General features: G+C 48.5%; 9 protein-coding genes across 9 annotated transcripts; 5 read left to right on the top strand and 4 right to left on the bottom strand.

The window, feature by feature from the left end:
* The first annotated feature begins 778 nt into the window (after positions 1-778).
* BT62DRAFT_184232 (uncharacterized protein) lies at positions 779-1,370 on the top strand. Its single transcript, XM_043179967.1, has 2 exons — positions 779-1,011; positions 1,063-1,370. Exons 1-2 carry the CDS (start codon positions 827-829, stop codon positions 1,187-1,189), a joined length of 312 nt encoding a protein of 103 aa, XP_043038728.1. The 5' UTR covers positions 779-826; the 3' UTR covers positions 1,190-1,370.
* Positions 1,371-3,337: 1,967 nt separating this feature from the next.
* BT62DRAFT_969697 (uncharacterized protein) lies at positions 3,338-5,871 on the bottom strand. Its single transcript, XM_043188955.1, has 5 exons — positions 5,423-5,871; positions 5,108-5,373; positions 3,873-5,056; positions 3,708-3,815; positions 3,338-3,659 (listed from the first exon to the last, which is right to left on the bottom strand). Exons 1-5 carry the CDS (start codon positions 5,796-5,798, stop codon positions 3,440-3,442), a joined length of 2,154 nt encoding a protein of 717 aa, XP_043038727.1. The 5' UTR covers positions 5,799-5,871; the 3' UTR covers positions 3,338-3,439.
* A 133-nt stretch (positions 5,872-6,004) lies between these two features.
* BT62DRAFT_933034 (serine-tRNA ligase) lies at positions 6,005-7,921 on the bottom strand. The gene is made up of 8 exons (XM_043186479.1): positions 7,729-7,921; positions 7,607-7,677; positions 7,396-7,557; positions 7,223-7,346; positions 6,977-7,170; positions 6,495-6,924; positions 6,305-6,444; positions 6,005-6,254 (listed from the first exon to the last, which is right to left on the bottom strand). The coding sequence occupies exons 1-8, from the start codon at positions 7,862-7,864 to the stop codon at positions 6,153-6,155; spliced, it is 1,359 nt and encodes a 452-aa protein (XP_043038726.1). The 5' UTR covers positions 7,865-7,921; the 3' UTR covers positions 6,005-6,152.
* Positions 7,922-8,103: 182 nt separating this feature from the next.
* BT62DRAFT_981197 (uncharacterized protein) lies at positions 8,104-8,746 on the top strand (the record flags this gene model as incomplete). The annotated part of the gene is made up of 2 exons (XM_043189575.1): positions 8,104-8,173; positions 8,229-8,746. 2 exons carry the CDS (start codon positions 8,104-8,106, stop codon positions 8,744-8,746), a joined length of 588 nt encoding a protein of 195 aa, XP_043038725.1.
* Positions 8,747-9,721: 975 nt separating this feature from the next.
* BT62DRAFT_920503 (uncharacterized protein) lies at positions 9,722-11,615 on the top strand (the record flags this gene model as incomplete). Its single annotated transcript, XM_043184223.1, has 2 exons — positions 9,722-10,403; positions 10,456-11,615. The coding sequence occupies 2 exons, from the start codon at positions 9,722-9,724 to the stop codon at positions 11,613-11,615; spliced, it is 1,842 nt and encodes a 613-aa protein (XP_043038724.1).
* A 739-nt stretch (positions 11,616-12,354) lies between these two features.
* Positions 12,355-13,721, bottom strand: BT62DRAFT_1006907 (uncharacterized protein; the record flags this gene model as incomplete). Its single annotated transcript, XM_043177285.1, has 4 exons — positions 12,355-12,876; positions 13,303-13,403; positions 13,461-13,537; positions 13,621-13,721. The coding sequence occupies 4 exons, from the start codon at positions 13,719-13,721 to the stop codon at positions 12,355-12,357; spliced, it is 801 nt and encodes a 266-aa protein (XP_043038723.1).
* On the top strand, positions 13,654-15,131 carry BT62DRAFT_183978 (BNR/Asp-box repeat protein). The gene is made up of 4 exons (XM_043179965.1): positions 13,654-14,117; positions 14,169-14,273; positions 14,327-14,466; positions 14,521-15,131. The coding sequence occupies exons 1-4, from the start codon at positions 13,770-13,772 to the stop codon at positions 15,029-15,031; spliced, it is 1,104 nt and encodes a 367-aa protein (XP_043038722.1). The 5' UTR covers positions 13,654-13,769; the 3' UTR covers positions 15,032-15,131.
* Positions 15,132-15,947: 816 nt separating this feature from the next.
* On the top strand, positions 15,948-16,649 carry BT62DRAFT_933026 (uncharacterized protein). Its single transcript, XM_043186478.1, has 2 exons — positions 15,948-16,318; positions 16,380-16,649. The coding sequence occupies exons 1-2, from the start codon at positions 16,162-16,164 to the stop codon at positions 16,427-16,429; spliced, it is 207 nt and encodes a 68-aa protein (XP_043038721.1). The 5' UTR covers positions 15,948-16,161; the 3' UTR covers positions 16,430-16,649.
* Positions 16,452-18,074, bottom strand: BT62DRAFT_184080 (uncharacterized protein). The gene is made up of 4 exons (XM_043179966.1): positions 17,935-18,074; positions 17,456-17,880; positions 17,099-17,402; positions 16,452-17,042 (listed from the first exon to the last, which is right to left on the bottom strand). The coding sequence occupies exons 1-4, from the start codon at positions 17,937-17,939 to the stop codon at positions 16,571-16,573; spliced, it is 1,206 nt and encodes a 401-aa protein (XP_043038720.1). The 5' UTR covers positions 17,940-18,074; the 3' UTR covers positions 16,452-16,570.
* Between the last annotated feature and the right edge of the window lie 31 nt (positions 18,075-18,105).

Genomic DNA, 18,105 nt, shown 5'->3' with positions numbered 1-18,105 from the left:
GACACAAAAAGTTTGCGCCAACGGTACTGGAACGTTGCAAGTAAAGTTGGGTCAGAGTCCAGTTTGGCGCTGCCAGTGATTGCCGATTGCGTATCGAGAAACATTGAAGATTATTTGAATACATAAAGCACACTGGAATTTAACACTTATCAAATAGAATATCAGCTAAGGCGACAAAATAGCGCACAGTAGAACAACAGACCTGATTGTAATCTTCGAGCCTACCTGAGAGCAACGCGAGGCTATCGGTCCGAATGCGACATGGCTTTCCCACGGGCGTCATGTGCGCATACTCTTCGGTTGACAATGCTGCAGCCTTCTGCCAATTCCAAGACCAAAAAATGACAGGAAAAGGGTTGTTGCATGTTGCTAGAGGATGCCCTCCATGCCTGCACTATTGCTTCTGGGTTACCGGAGCAAAATTGAGTGCCATATCATGGATTGGAAATATTCAGAGCTGCCCGAGTTTATATTCCCTCGCAATTACACTTGTCCCTCTGGTCACTGGCCTACATGTGTAATCCTTCACTCACCTTGTTATTCTATGGTCCCTGTGACAGTATCAAACCCATGAGCTGTCGCCAGTTGGCACCTGGTGGATATCACAGCGGCACGGTATTGTTATGGTCTGACACTCTTAGTGGCAGCACAAAACATCAGTGTCCCAATGATATACCAGTTGGTTTCTCTAACCTCCAACCTCTAAACTCTAAACTCTCGTTGCGGCCCGAATATCGAAGGAAGGGGCTTACATAAAGAATCAATGGGAATTTGATTTCTTCGGTTTTCGCGCTTGATCTCCTTTCACGCCGTACATCAGATCCTGATGAATACCGAATACCATTACATGCGATTCTCCGTGTCTCCAAAGATATCCGATGCACTCTCTGTGCGCCAGGCCATACAGGGCGCTCTCGTACAAGCATTCGGCGTCGCTGGCGGGTCGATATACCTAGATATCCTATGGGTGGCCGAGGAGGGCAATGAGATGGTCGTACGAACGACGAAAGGGTGAGTACAATTTTCTTTGACATTCTTCCGCCGCTAATGTCCGTTCAAAAGAGATTCAATGATGATTGTTGCCGCTGTCACTTCAGCCTCAACACCGAGGATATCGCTGCAAAAGGAATCGTCGTTCCTGCCTGCGCTCAGTAGCACATCGGCAACGCTCGATGAAGAACACTTATGAGTGCTGAACATCAACGGTGCCACGATTTGTTCGACCAGGATATATGTGGTCGGACAATTCCTAGTCCATCCAGAATGTGACCTACGGATCTCCCTGTTCGAAATGATGAAGCCTTTCTGTCTCAGCCTCTAGACATCCATCCTACAACCGCAATTTCCGTTCATGATTAACCGCAGTCCTCATCCGAGGACAAATGTCCGGTGATTACAGCGTACGAAACGGAATGCCCTCGGATCTGACTCTTCTGGCTCTTGAAACAGAGAGAAGACGCGTGGTTACAGCTCTAAAACACAGTTGACCAGACTTCGGCCAAGTAAGCAATTTTTTTTACTTCGCCAAGTTGTCATGTCTTCAGGCTTTCCCTCCCTGTCACATTCTCGAACCATCTTTTACCACCAATCACTTAAAACGAACCCACGGCTACTCTTATTCATGTGAGCTATTACGCAGCATGCCTCCACCGATGCAGTTTCGACGGTATCCCGTCTTGGCAATACGCTCACCATACTGGAAGAAGTAACGCGACATTAGATTGGGAACAGTTTGGCAGGCGGACAAATGGATGGGACATTCCAACGTTCCACATTCAGGACCAAGTTTGAATTGATATCAGTGTTTATGAACCAGTTGGGCTGCGACCATAATGTCATCATGGCCCGGTCATACAAGTGTTCCGGGAGCCGTCTGAGTCAGTGTTCTAGACTGCAGAATCGCTTTCTTAAGATATAAGAACTTTGAAACCAGAACTTCTCTGAAAGGGGGGTTAATATATTATAGTCTACTATTGTCGAACTAATCATTTCTTCCTAAGAATGCCAGAAAAGATATGAGATAACATTTGTTGATGGTCATTCCCAAAGTGGATCTCATTAGTGCTGTATGATGTTTAAAAAGGCTCAGAAATCCACCTAGTAACAGGAGCAAGGGTCTGCGGTCGATCGCTGAGACAGTTTTTTGATCATCAATGCCTGAATCACCCAAATGTGGAGCACCATCAGGTATAAAACGCAGGGGCAACAATGCCTTCAATCACACAAATCCCCACACAACTCAGCTGAACACATCATCTCTACAATTGCTGTTGAACAATGACAGACATACTGTCTGCCAAAATACTTACCATGATCATTAAGGAAGCATGGGCCCTTCCTCTCACACCCTTTGAATGACTCACAATGGTGACCTCATCCCTTCTCATGAGCAAGTCATTCTCCTGGAAATTCACTCACATGTTCTGTACTGACATACACATCCTCACATCTTTCCACCTTAACCATGTCATTGACTGTATCCTACAATGAGACACTGTAGCCTTCCAGTGTGCCTACTCTTCATTTTTGCCATCAAAGTTCTGCTGGTCTCTATCCTTCACCTTTGAACTTGATATTCATTGATATAATTCTATAGTGTACCTGGCATGGAAAGATATCCACCATGTCATGCCATTACTTAGACACATCTTCTCCAACATCTCATGGATATCATTGAACTACCACAACTGGTGGTACAATGACACTGAACTCACATGGCTCCACTTACCAGAACAGGTAACCGAGCTAGACATTGTGCACACACACAGCATGGCATTGACAAAGAAGCGTCTGGAGAGGATTAAAAAGTTGGAGGTTATGTTCTGACATGACTTACCTGGAGTCAAAAAGTTGACATTCCAGGGGGGGAATACCTTGGTTTACATCCACATCATGCGAGCATGTTACAATGCAATAATTACTGGACTTGGGAAGAAGACCGATGGACAAAGACTTTTTCAATAAATTATTGTTTTAATGTTTCTTTTTGTTCTGTCGTATCACCTGGTATATCTTCATTAACTATTTTGCACCTTGTTATGTCTTCGGACCTTTCTGAATTTTATCCTCAGTGCATATTCAGATTCAGTTATAATCTACGAACAAATTCGCTTAACGTGCTGATTCAAACGCTTTGGAAATGCATGCTCAGCCGTTTATGCCTACTCGAAGGAAGAGAAAACGTTGCTCGATAAATGTAAGCCATAATTGCCATGTTGATGGTGTCAAATGCCAACGGCTGTCACTTTCTTCCAAACCTCCATGACCGCTAGAAGCGTCTCACCCCTCCGCGACGGACATCGACAAGTGCTGAGAGTCGTAATAACAATCTACTCATCTCTCTGTCAAATGTTATGTGTACTAGTTTCGTTATATAGCGTTTCAAATACAGTGATCTAAAGTAAACCCACGAATCCCATAACATAAAACCTAGCGCATGCTACCACTGTATCCACTCGCCATACATATTCGGTCGTTCGCCTCGTATGTAAGACTCAAACGTCCTTTTGAGCACAGCTGACCAGTCCAGATCGCGCTTGTCGTCCACTACTCTGTCCGGTATTCTCTCCTCGTCAGTAGCGTTTCGGGCAATCTGTTCACCGGCTGCGAAACGCTGGCCAAGGTCCGGAAAATTTCGCGATAGATCAAATGGCTTCCACCTAGACGAGATGAGGATGAAGGAGTGCAAAAAGACTAGGAAGACATACCAGAAATTGTGGAAATGATATGAGTACGCGCCTTTAAAGAAGCCATTAAAACCTAAGGCTTGTGGCGCAGCACTGTTTTGTATTGGGGTATCAAAGAAATCCGCGAATCTAAAAAACAGACCTAAATCAATGAAAGGAAGGAGAAACAAAGTTTTGCGCCCTCACTCTGTGAAATATGGCTGCGGAGGTCGATCTCGTTGATAGTATTCGGTATTTAGCCATGCCGAATCGAAGAGGGCATCCGGCAATCGCAATAATAACCCTTCCAGGTACGCATCCGCCGTATACCTGGATATACTCATGGGATGGAAGTCCAGCCCGTTCTTCATCGCCGTCCGAAAGAGGAACGTACCCAGGGCAGATCCCTTAGTCATTCTAAGCACCGCCGTGTTGTACTTCTCCAGTCTGGACCACCGATACGCAAACGCTCCTTTCCAACCCCAGAGCTCCTCCCAATCGCGAAGAAAGATGGTATCAGCGTCAAGATAGATTCCACCAAACCGGTGGCACAGGACAAACCGTGCCATATCCGAAAGGATGACAGACAATCGGTCATACGAGCTTGATGACTTGGACCCAGCGCGATTGACCATATCTTCTTCTTCCGTGGCCGCTGTGGACGTCCCATTCGATGATGACGCCTCCGCAGGGACATTAATAACATAACCTCCAGAGTTGAACAGTGCATCTTTGAGCACACGCCAATCATCTTTCAGCTCTGGTACTCCATCCAGCTGCTCCGTGGTATTCCACAGTTTGAACTTAATGACATCTTTGAAACGGGGATGAAGGAAAGGTGAGGCCCACGGGTTGAGCTTTAGTCCTTCGAACATATCCCTCACGGCGTTGGGGTTGGGTATGGATGCAGCGGGGCCAGGGTTAATCCACAGCCAGAACTGAGGGCGACAGACGTTCTCGTCCGACTGTGTGTCGCGTAGATGTATGCCAGTATTCTGTGTAAACAAGAAGGAGAGAAGCGCGAGGTAGGGTTTGTCGGTAAAGGGACCAGTCCAGAACATATGGAAAAGTCGGGGATTTTCAGGGTCGCATTTAGCAGAGGAAGCTTGGTGAGTGAGCGGTTCGGAGAGGGTTACCTGCGGTTCCCATTCAGCATCCGGTTTCTTTTGAAGGCCAGCGTTGAGGTCCTCTTTTGATAACGCGACGGGGGGTGGTCGGAATATTGGGTGTGGGGTAATACCGTCCTCGTCATCGTACGTCTGGTTCTCAGTGTCATTGCCGTCGAGTTCGATGTATATGTACTTCCAGTCATCCATCTCTCCTCGCCTGACCCGTTCCCCGTTATCTAGACCAGCTCCCAGACGTAACACTTCTAGACAATCACGTACGTACTGAACGAGTGATCGTTAGAAAGGGTTTACATACGGGATATGTCTCCGCACCTTTCCTGTTGAAAAGTCGCAGTGCTTCATAAGTATATCTAGATCTGCGACGCTGCCTGGAACAGGACGTGGCGGGTAGGCGACATCTGGAAGCGAACTCTGTATGTCAAGGTATATTCGTTTCGGACCAACACCAATGGTATCGGTGTCCGCCCTTGTCGTGACCACCGTTGGTGGCGGCCTATATCGTGAAGGACGTATCGTTCGTTGCTGGGCAGGCAGAGCAGGATTTTGTGGGGACGACTTGAATCCTATTTGCTTGGGTACTGCAAAAGCATAAGTCAACAACAAGAATTCTACCAAGAGGCCACGTACTACTCCGCCGTGAAGGGTAATGACCACTATCAATCTCCCAGCTCCATATCCTCTTCAAATCATCTCTCTGGAAGACCAACGTCGGCGGGTCCGACTGCGGCCGGTACGGTTCCACCCAAGGGTCCGTCCTCCCAAATGTCTTCTTCAACGACATCACGGTCACGACCATCGCCGCACACGCAACACATATGAGCAGAAATCCCCGCCTGCGGCTCAGCCGCGAGGCGCCGAATTGTTGCAGACGAGCAAAGTCGGGGACATATATGCGTAGACGACGACCTGGAATGCCTGGTATTGGAATGAAAACCTTTTTCGTCCACGAGGCTTGGATATGATGTCGTTTTTGTGAATATGTAGGTAGGCCGACGCTGGGCATAACGCCAAGACCCGTTGAGAAGAGCGGTAAATCGTCGAAGACGTGGACGGAAGCAGAAAATGGTAAAGTTATTCCTGTGTGGACACATATGGATGCTGACAAATCATCCGCCTCACCCAAAAAGGACTTGGGCGCCGCAGTCACTCAAAAGGTGCGAAGCTAACAGAGCCACGGACATTCGTTACCTCACTACGCCCTTGCTTAAATGGTGCAAAAAAATAATCTGTCGCCTTGCATTGTATGCACATTAATACTGCTATCGTCGATGTAGCACCTTGGAACGCGCAGTAGAGTTCCACGTCGCCATGGGAAAAAACTTTGGTATATATACAATCTGGGATAAAATCTTCTATTCTATGCTTGTTTTCGCTGCAATCCTTTAGGTAGCTCTTTGACAAATGGCAGGAAATCACGGCCCTGCATATAAGGTCGCAAGACTTCTGGAATGACAAGGCCCTATTGTGAAAAATTAGACAATTAAAAAGTAAGAATGATCCAAGACGTACCTCAGGAGTCTGGTAGTTCTCGACGAGACAGCAAAGAGCTCGTTCTGTTGCGCAAAGTGTACCGTTTAACATGTGTACATACACCTTCCGCGTCTGTTCCTTCGTCTTGAGTCCACAACGAACCTCTAGTCTCCGACTCTCTGAAAGAAAAAGATCACTAGGTTTTCAAGAATGCGAGGTGACCACGTACGATAATCAGTACAATTCGAGCACGAAACGAGCTCCTTATACGCTCTCTGGAAGGGGAACCACGCTTCTAAATCATACTTCTGCGCAGCCGCGAGGTTCAACGCGCCCGAAACAATGGCCACAACCCTGTACCTCAACCCCAAGCTCTGGTAAAATTCCTCACTGTTCGCGATCATATGGTCGAACATCTCCCAACTCTTCGTCGGATCAGTGATAACAAACTGTTCCACCTTTTCGAATTGATGTACACGGAAGATGCCCCACATATCGCGACCGGCCGATCCTGCTTCTTTTCGGAAACAAGTCGAGTAGCCAGCGTACTTGATGGGAAGCTGCGTATCAGGGCTCTCGAACCATTCCTCTGAGTGATATGCTGAGATAGGTTGTTCTGAGGTCGCAATAAGGTATTTCTCGTCATCTGAAGCAATAACCTATGCATAATGGTGAGATCTTGAGCCTTCTCGACGGTTCACCGTCACGTACCTTGTACAGCTCCTCGTCGAATTGATCCAGCTGTGCAGTTTTGGCCATTTGTTCTTTGTTCATCATGAAAGGAGGCTGAATTTTCTTGTATTGTTTCTTCCGTAGAAAATCAAGGCCATAGGCTATGAGCGCGTGGTTCAGGTCGATGCCATCGTTTGTTAGGAAGTAGCCACGATGACCGGCAATTTTTGCACCTAGACTTGAAAAATGGTGGTACGTGTCCGCAAGAGAAGAGCGTACACGTACCACGATCAAGGTCCATAGCATCTAGTCGAAGCAAAACTTCATGATGGGGCATGATATCGGTTCTTACAGGCGGCTCGTCATCTTCATCGGTGCGATGCCATGTTCGTAGTGTAACATTGTCGTCCTAATATGAGGAATCAGGGAAGATCGGAGCGATCAGCTAGTGTACGCACTTCCGTTTGGCTGACGGGAACATTCTTCCCGACAATGTTCCCTACCGTGCTCGCCTTCTGTCGCATCTTGATCTCAAATTCCTTAGTCTCTGCCTTTTTCGCAGCGACCTGACCATCTAGCTCTTTCTTCCGAGCAACAAGCTCATCTGCTGGCTCTTTTGCCTGAATAAGAATGTAAGATATCGTCAAGAAATTATCGCACGAGACCGACCTTTTTCTTTGCTGAAATTTCTTTCTGTACTGCATTGACCTGCTTGCTGAGACCGTTCGCCTCAAAGTCCACTACAATAACGAGTCAATTATACTTCGTGTAATAGACTAAAAACAACGCACTCTTCACCCATTCCGTGTACATCTGAATTACCTCGTCTACCAGCTCTACCGACTCCCCTCGTTTCCGCTGTGACTCCCTGATCTCCTCTGAATTTCCTCCCTTGTTATCGATAAAATTAAGCAAGTCGAGTGTCATGGTGTTGTTTCTTGTCCGTTCGGATAAAATGAAAACAGAGAAGGTCACTGCAATAGGTCAAAAAAGTTTTATTTTCTCGATTTGGACTCGATCGACGAGCCATCGATGCCGCTTAGATAAGCAAGATAAGATCGCAATATAAACCACACGTGTAGCACAAACAAAGTCGAGTTCGGACTTTGTCGCGACCCTTTCTTGCTCCTCTATCACGTTTCATCGGCAGCCAGTCCCTGTTAATTATGTTTGGTCTTATACGGAGAATATCACAGTCAGTGATTCCCCGGCCAGATAGGCCCTGGGATGACGATGGTGAGTTTTCAACTGCCACAGCATTGGCGCGTATTAACCCTCGACGCGTCTACAGCTACGTCGAATGCCCCAAAAACTGGCCGGAAGCGACGATTTAGTACTACGGAGGACCTTGACGACGATCCAACCAATAACAAAAAGATCAGGGGTGATTCGCCTGCCACTCCGGTCGAGACGCCTCTTATCGAGAAAGAGGTCAAGGCCGTGACCAAAGGTGTAAAGGAGGTTGACCTGGGGGATAAAGAAGCTGCGCCAGAGAATATCCCTTTGCCTGAAGAGGAACCTGGCGAGCTTGATGAAGGAGCGAGCACAGATTCTATCGCGTCCACCCCACCTGCGGAGGAGTCAGATGCGGCGCCTGAAGATCTGTCGGCCGTGGCGGATGACACCCCTGTTGGCGATGACAAGGTTGCGGAGAAGGCCATCGAGATCGTGAAGGTAGCTGCGGAGAAGATGAAGGCAAATGTTCCTGGTGACGACGTGAAGGCAGGAACAGTAGCAGGAGAAAAAACAGCTGTCGATACAAGTTCCTCAAGAGACATTCCAGAGCTGCCAAGGCAAGCCGATGCTTAAGCACCCCAGTCTGTGACACATGGCTTTCGTCAATGCCACTCTTTGGATTAACATTATTTTAACCCATATACCTCCGTATATATTCCCATTGTATCTTTTACGTGTATACCTGTGTCATGCCTCTTTTTCTATATCTTTTCGCCTTGCTTTCTATATCTTGTTTTCTGTTTTATGCCATTTTTTTTTTGCTAAACATGTGTTATTCATGTAGAGTTTAACGTGTATCACGATGACACCGGCAGGATGAATTCGCGACATGGAACAGGGAGAAAGAAGAAGGGAGCAAGCCGTATATAACTCGCCGAAAGAGCCGCTGGGTACAGTTGATCATTCTACCATGAGGTTTCCATGCCCAGTGCTAATGTGTTTCAATCACAGCTTGAATCAGACCATAATGCACTGCCTGAAGATTATCAGTTCGCCAACTTTGTTCTGCATATCGGGCCGTCTTGCTACGATTTCGCACCAGGCTCCTTTGTCCCTGTGTGCGAGGATATATGACACACTCTGCGGTAGCGCTATACCGTGAGTCGGGACCGCGGTTTACCTTGGACCTACAACAACCTCGTGTTCTCCATCATGCCCACCCTTACTCCTTCCGCCTGACACCCGATCACCAGTGCGTTCAACAATGGTCCTGCTCCGAAGCAATGAACTCGAGACTGGATCCTGCTGGACCCATCGTTCAGCTCCATAGTCCTACCAGCAAGGTCAATGGAGCTTAATCTAAAGCTTGAAGTAAAGGGACTTGGGAAACAGCCTAACATCACCTTGCCGGCCTCCTGATTATGTCCTTCATGTGTTGCGGACTCGCTTCTGGGGTCACCTTGCAGCAACCTGAACTTGCTTTGCAGTTTGTGTCCGATTATTGTGCTGGTTTGGTCCCAGGATTATTTAAACCCGCTTCTGACGCATCCACGCAGCATATAATCTTTTGCACGTCCCTTTCGCTCGCGCTGGCCTCGAAGGTGGACCATGTCATCTCTCTTCTCTCGCGTCTGGTCGTCCTCCTCGAAAGATGACCATGACAATGACCACTCGGGAGCCTTGAGCTCGAGCGCACATCATGCCTCTAATCGTCTGTATTGGAGTAACAGTAGTACGCTGCACCTAAATACTGCTATGGTCAGCGCACCGATACAGAAGCCATCACCGGTGTCCCTCACCGGTTTTGACGACCACTGGCAGCCTCGAAAGAACCATCCCTCCACCGTTGCTTGGTTGAGTACAACAGACCTTAATGGCAAACAGGTAGTCACCGATCTCCCTATTATACCACCTCCAGCCGCACAGAAATCCCGGCTAGGAGGCGCACACCTTCATCCTATTAGCCGGGCCGTATCGTCTCCTGCTACATCCCCGTCTTATTCGTCCCCGTCCCCATCCACCCTGTCCTCCTCCTCCTCCAATACCAAATTGGTTCCCCCGAGATTACAGATGAACCGAGCCTTGACTCGCAGCACTCAGTCTCTGCGGCTCGACTCCACTACGCACGATAGATTCGGCAAGAAGCAATTGTCACCTATCGCTGAGCAAGACTACTTCTCTCCCGACTCGCTGCGAAGGAGCATTCCCCTGCCCTCCATCTCCGCTGAACTAACACCGGTGACCCCATCTACAAACCAGAGTCACAACACCAGCGGTTCGGACATTACCCGTGAGGACATTTCGCTGGCTTTTAATTTCCAAGTACTGATACAATCTCCAAGGCCCTTCGCCTGTGTACTCGAATCCATTCATCCTGCGTCCCCTGAACAGGACCGGATCTCAGTCATCTTCTCGCACCCATATTTCCAATTTAACAACGCAGTCCGAGACGCCGCCAAGCATTCCCCCCTTGGACCTGCGTCCACCATTTCCGGGACCTCACCCCAGTCATGACGGAGACGGACCAGCGCTACGTCCGAAGAAGTCATTGCCTTTCATGCACATGCCTACGATTGGCAGCGAGGAGGAAGGACCGTCAGGGAGTGAGTATGGTAACGAAAGTGATATGGCCTCGCTCCACGCGGACAGTTTCGTCACAGCTAGCGATTCATTACACGAGCGCAGCTCCGATAGTTATGGTGCGGGGCCCGTTCCCTTCGCGGATCGTGACTCCAAACCGGAGCTCCCAAGTCCTACGGCACCGGGACATATCGTTTTTCCTCCCGCCGAAAGTGTCGACCGGCCTCGGTCGCGCTCTCCTCCATCCGCTTCGGAATCCTTCATCGCCCGTCGGTGGGACCGCTTTGCCTCCTTATACACCGGCCAAGTTTCATTTGAAACCAAACCCAGCCGTCTGTCCCTCACACCCGCTTGTTGGGCGTTCTGGTTAGGCTTCATCTGCCCCTTCCTCTGGCTCGTGGGTGGGTGGCATTTTACTAATTTTGGTGAGCAGCCCCCCAGGTTCACGTTTTGCGAATTTTACTTCAACGTTGGGTATTGGAAGGTCGTGTACTTTTGCCGAGGAAGGAGACGGGACAAGAAGGGCAAGGAGTGTGTGCTGCCGCAGTGGGAGGAGAAGTGCGAGCAGTCGAATCAGGTGGCGAGGATGAATGATGCGAGGAGGTCGACAAGAAGGGGGTTTCTGTTTGGGTATCCGTTCGTTCCGAGGCCTGCGGTGCAGAGTGGACGACGGCAAGGTGTACTTCGCTGGTGTAGGGATATGGGGGTCAAGATGTTTGCGAAGCCTAATTGGTTCTTTGATCACTTTTATGGCACTAGGTTGATTGAGGTCAAGGGGAGGAGAGAGACCGGACGGAGGATGATTGATCCATGGATTCAGCGGTGCCGGTATGCTTTTTGCTATGCTGTGATTTTATTCTTCGCTGGAGTACTTGTTGGCGCTATTTACCTCCTCGTCGTAAACACTAAGGTACTTCGGTAGCATTTTGTGTAACAAGAATATGCATTCGGTATGGTGCGTATGCAAATAATATACATATAGAACAATAAAAATCGTATGGCATGTAGGAGCCCACTATCCTCATTAGCGAGACTTCCATTGGGAGGCCTTCTATAGAGGTTCGCCTCAGACAAGAGGAATATGTTTCGATATACCGTTTATCACCGCGATGGCTTGCAAGCCGAGTAGAAGCGAGTAATGAGTGGGGGCTTCTAGGGTATTTCGTAGGTCATCTTGAGGAATTACAATTACTAGGTCGTCGTAGAGGATAAATACTGAGAAACAGAGATAGGAAAATCCACTCGAACTCGAAACTTTGAGCTTGAGATTGAGCACCAAAATGTCGAGTAGATTAGATCCCTCCTCGCAATCCATTTTCACGCACTCCGACCTTGTACCTCGTAACAACGGCGAAATTAGTGCCATACTAGACTGGGAACAGTCAGGTTGATGGCATTATTAGTGGGAACATTCCAATTCGCTTTATGCCGTGGGATCTGTAACCGAAGAAGATCGAAAGTTGTGGTCATCATTTGTCAGCGAAACAATCCCAGTATATAAGAAGGAGCCTGACCTCGACGTCGGTATATATGAAATAGTTGGACCGCAACTATAACGTTGTATAAATGATAACTTGCTGCATTTAGTAGATCGCGATGAATACGAGAAGTGACGGGTTCGTTGAGTTCTCGGTGGTTGATAGTAGATGCTTGTAGAAAGACTACAGGCTAGGGAAAGGCCCATATGCCTGGGAGGCACCCAGTTCGTAATCCCAGCAGGGATGAGTTCCTACAAGGCTGACGTATCCGTCAGGATATCCATCTAACAGAAAGAGGACGTCACTTAAATAGAACTCCCCCGAGAAGAGCCTTGTCTGGTAGTTGTGCATCTGCTCTTGGATCCTGTTCCTCTGTTTCGAAATAAGACTCGGCCAGGCATTATCATAAGTGCGACCCGGCATGTACTCCATTATCACCCAGCAAATTTGTCGACCATCAGGCTGAACGTTATGATCAACACAAATATGATGCAAGCGAGGGACTAGGAGTGAAGTCAAGCGAGAAACTGAGGCCATGGCCTTTATTTCAACGATGGACGTTTGCTTGAGAAGAGACCTAGCTCCTATACGAACAGCCCTGGATCCGTAGCGCCTGCCTTTGTATCGTGGCTGGTCGTAGAGGATGATAAGACCTGCGAAAATACGAAACTTGACATAGCACGTAGATGTCCATATTCGAGGGTGCTAATTATCCATAGTATAAATAGACCAAACTCAGGCGGATGTAGCTGTGCAGCACTTGATGGGTTTTAAAGCTAATACCGCGACTCTGATTTTGCGGTTTTATTTCTGTGATCAGACTTTATTTTGACAATCCCCCGAGACCGACAAGTAGGAGGTGCTTAGAAACCAAGGATGTATGTTGCACTCGATATAATTTTGACGAGATTAATGAGAGGAGAGGGGAATAGCGGCGGGGTAAACGGCGGTGGGCGGCGGCGGCGAATGCCAAAAGGGGACTCCCGTGAATTGTCCGGCAACTATGATAATTTTGCCGGGTTCCTTTCCCTACTTCAAACGGCCATGCCTGTACTCATCATCTTCTGGACTTAGTCCGTGACTGCCAGTGCTAGCTAAAATTGGTTCGAAGAAGATTGCCTTTACACAGACCTTGTGACGCAGCTGGAAATTAAAGTGACATTTAGACGGGAGAACACTTAACAGTCGCCATGGTATGCGCGCACAAAGACAGGAAATTTTGTTGACACAGACTTCAGTGCAGTCGAGGATCGGTCCATCATCAATTTCGTTTCAGCTTTTCGTCGTACTTGGCAAGGCGCTGTCGACATGGACGTTAGAAGGGGTAGGAATTCCGGTGGAAAGAATTTCTGAGGCGAGGTCCAAGCTCGACAGAATCAGAGGATGTTCTACTGTGGCCCATGTGCGTACATGGCATCATATTTCTCCGTATTTCACTAATTATCTCACAAAAGTAGGAGCAGCATCTGCGTGTTAGTATGCCTGGTGACCTGTCGTGACTCTTTGTCGGACCGGATTTCAACTCGAAAGCGTTCCGTGGACCGCGCCATCGTAGCAGACATATAAAGAAAATCATAAGCAGCAAGTAGGCGTGACCCATGCTCTTCTCAACAACTTCTACCCTTTTCTTTGCGGTTGTCTCTGTACAGGCCTTGCAATATGTGGAGCCCTTTACTGCTACCATATTTGCCCCGCCGTCCGACTACATAGTTCCACGCACACTTTACGCACGAACTCTTCGTCTTGCGAATGATGACAATGTAATCCTGGCTACTTGGGAGAACTATTCGCCAGAGCCTCCCCTGGTTTACTTTCCCATATACCGCTCCACAGATCTTGGACAAACATGGACGCACGTATCCAACATCACAGATCAAGTGAATGGTTGGGGGTTGCGGTATCAGCCGTTTTTGTATGAAGTGGTCGAGGATATTGGGGCGTTCCAGGCAAGAGATTCCATCTTAACACAGAAGCATTATAACTAACTTCTTTGATAGGCTGGCACTATTCTCTGTGCTGGTAACTCGATCCCGACAAACCTGAGCAACACTCAGATTGACCTCTACGCGAGCACTGACAAGGGATATACTTGGACATTCATTGTGCGTCTCTGGTATTTCTGTCTTCAACCTATCTCATCCCGATCATTTCGTAGAGCCACATCGCTGCCGGCGGTGAAGCGCTGCCTGACAATGGTCTCACGCCAGTTTGGGAGCCCTTCATTCTCACATACGACCATCAAATCGTTGTATATTATTCCGATCAAAGGGATCCTGACCATGGTCAGAAGCTTGTGTATGTGTTGCCTCTCATCCCCCCAAGGTCAAGCTAACCTCGATGGATAATCAGGCATCAGGTGTCCTCTGACTTGATAAACTGGGGAGAGGTGGTAGACGATGCCACGTACGACACGTACGACTGGCGCCCGGGCATGCCGACGATAGCTGAACTTCCGAATGGCCAATACATCTTCACTTACGAGTTCTACGGAGCCACCGAAGCTAACTTTGCTGTGTATTACCGGCTTTCGGACTCTCCTCTCACGTTCGACTCGGCCCAGGGATACGTGGTGGAGGCGGTCACGGGCGAGCTGCCGACGAGTAGTCCATACGTCAACTGGACACCATACGGGGGAGTAAATGGAACAATCGTTGTTTCTGCCAACAGCCACAGCGGGGTGTTTCTGAACACAGAGCTCGCAGCGCCGGGAAGCGCCTGGACGTATGTAGATACTACATCCTCCAGATCGTATACCAGGGAGGTGAAGGTGATGCCAAGCGACAACCAGATCATGCTTACCGGAGGCGGGGTTCTGAACGGTGCATCGAACACTGTTACGGCGACAGTTATCAACCTTTGATAATGGTGTTAGTCGTTGGTCAAATGAAAGTCTTGGTTCATTTCTACATGAAGCATTTTCATACCCCGATTACCTTGGCAACCTCTTCGACCTAATTGTTGAGCAGCGCGACGGTTGCTGTGCAGAAACGACGGGAAACAGTTTAAATTACCATTCCTTTCGCCCATCGCCGTGATTGATTCTGGCATTCTAGCTTTCGATGCTGGACCATCTGTTCCTAGACTTTTTGCAACGTTGCGGGGTGCATGGTCTTTTTTCGGCTTTTCTCCCTCTGTACTTGCAAAATACGTTCGAGCGGCTACTACATGCAGTCAGAATATTTCTCCATCAACGTCGACTGTGGGGACCAGCAACTTCGGATAAGCGCTGTGGGTGTGTTCTATCTAGGTCAGCATACGCCTTTGGTGATCATTTACCTAACGGTCGGTGATATGACAACGTCCATTGGATATCCCATACGTATCTGCAGACCGGAAAGTGAGATGAAGCGAAGAAGTCCGACAATATTGCGACCAGCACTGTGGACGACACTTGTTACAGAGGTGGATGTGTGTATGATTATATATATGCACTGTATTATGAAGGGCTGATGAATCAACAGTACTCATTATAAGCATGCTATTTTAGAGTGCTCATGCACATGCTCAGGAACCGAGTTGACTATTTTTTTCTTGTAGACGAATGAGTTGTACATGACCTCCTCTGGTTGCTTGTACGGGGATGAGCAGTACTTGACCAACCTCAAACAGAGTGTGTTTATCATATCTCAATTTTCTCCCTTTCGAGACTGATATTTTGAAGCGTATGAATGGCTGAACTCGATAAAGATGAGAGGTGCAAATAGACGTGAGTATGCTGCGCTTTGATGAGACCGCAGGTCTAAATGCATCTTTTAATTAAAATTCCCCATGATGGATGAAGCCATGCGAGAATAAGTCCAACCACTGACGAAGGTCTACGAGAATCCTGCGAATCGCGCACCCAAACCTCTTTTAACGCCGATCAGACCACATTCAAAGGTGTTACCGTGTACTACATGTACGCCCTTACATCTTCCTGCACATGTGCTCAATGTATTAGCTGTGCTAGGTCATTGTTCCTGAAATTGACAGGCAAAGACTCCGAGGTTCATGTACACAGAGTTCATCAAACTGCGGGCTGACAAGGTTCTGGAGAAGGCAGTGGTGCCGGAGGGGCGATATAGCAAACTGTGGTATGGGAAGGACCAGGGCGGGGCTCCGTTCTTCGCGTCGAGCCAGGTTGCTTTGGGTGCATTCGTGACGGATGGTTAGCAGAAACATCCCTGATCAAGGCTCTGCTGATCATTTACGTTTTTCTGTCTAATCAGAACTGGATGAAGCGGGATTGGACCGCCGATACTTTGGTGCATTGGTTTGAGAATGTGGTCTCTGCCAGAAACCCTTGGATATAATATCCCGGACATAACACTACTATACAAATCATAGTACCAGTACACACTTGTACGCACATAGCTCTGCCTGTGTTTTCGCATCTATTACCCATGACGGAGTCCTGGGTTCATGTGGGCACTTCGGAATTGGCCGACGGCAATGTTATTCCCGTTTCTTCTGTGGAACCTGCACCAGGGGTCGGTATTCGCACCGACGCGGATCTTGCATCGGCTATAGCCTCAGCGAAACTGGGCGGTGGCAATCCATCTTGAGGCGGTGGCGTGGAGGGGGGCACATCTGCGTAGTTTAGCATCGTTTCTGTCTCGGGGTGATTGTGCGGTTCAGTCGTGCCGTCGCTATGCACGGAGGATGTCGAGGAGGGGGAGTAGGGTGGGGGAAACGTTCCGGGGAAATAACGTGGAATGAACGGCGCTGGGCCTATCATCATAGGTGGCGATGCCGCACGCTCTCTGCGGTCGCGTCGAGCTGCAAATTTACGTCTGGCGTAGATACTTAGGAAAATGCAGATACCGAGCGTCGTAAGAACGCCTACACTGCCTCCGACGGCGCCTCCGAATGTGGCAACATGGTCTTTCGCTCTTGTGGTAATGTGTTAAACAGGCCAATGCAAACAAGTATGAAAAGATACACATACACCGCTTCGCTTGTCTGGTTACCAGATTGAACTTGATATACAGTATCGTTCTTCGTGTATATCATATAGTCAATGAGAAAAACGGAGTTGACGCCAAGCGACGCCTGCAAGACGTGCGCAGATAGCGTCAGATTTTCTTTGGAGAAGACGTTGAAGTGGGGAATAGGCTTCGCCGTAGTATTCGAGGTCTCGTGGATGTACGTGCCGACGAGTTGATTATCGAGAGTGAAAGTAAGATTCATAGTTGTCGGTGATATCGACGAGGAGCCTACCGGCTCTATGCAGTAGATGTATATTGCGGAACCTGCCAAGGCGTAAATTAAATCATGTTGAGATATAAGCCTAGTCCCAGCTGACCGTTGAACGCAAATTGTGCAGTGACAGGCGTGTCATCGAGGTCCCGAGCTTCGGGATGGAGGATAGAGACGTTTCGACCTCGCCTGAGGGCTCGTTTCTTTGAGCCACCGGCGTTCCCTTTTTTTCCCTTGTGACCGCCCGAATCGCTGTCTTCATCCTGACCTTCCTTGTCGTCCTGATCTTCCGCAGGTAAAACGTTCGCAGCTCCGTGATATGTGTTCTCAAATACGTCGACCTGCCCAACGTCTACCTTCAGACACGAAGAGCAGTCCGTGTCCGCCGTGTACCAGGCTGCCGCAGGAGAATACGTTATCAAAAAGTCGGTGTCGTCAACGGTCACATTGACCTCCTTGCCGTTTGTATGCTGACTCCCGAGGGAAACAATGAGGAAAAAGGCAAAGTACAATGAGCGTGGACATGGTGATCTGTAAAACAATGGTCATGGAATTTGAGCCTATTGAAAGCGGCGAAGAACTCACCTCATCGTGACCGGTGAGCGCCGTCGCGACTCAGACGGAGGGGAAAGCGTGAGTAGCCTGAAAGTCTAACGACGATTGCAGCAGGAGCCATAGCAGCCAGTTTCCCCAGATAAGTATATGCATCGCAACAGCCTCGGAACACCATGACAGCGTAACCGGTCAACTGGGAAA

Source organism: Guyanagaster necrorhizus (assembly GCF_019112545.1).
Source record: "Guyanagaster necrorhizus MCA 3950 unplaced genomic scaffold BT62scaffold_15, whole genome shotgun sequence".
NCBI lineage: Eukaryota > Fungi > Basidiomycota > Agaricomycetes > Agaricales > Physalacriaceae > Guyanagaster > Guyanagaster necrorhizus.
This window is presented reverse-complemented; position numbering and strand designations above follow the sequence as displayed.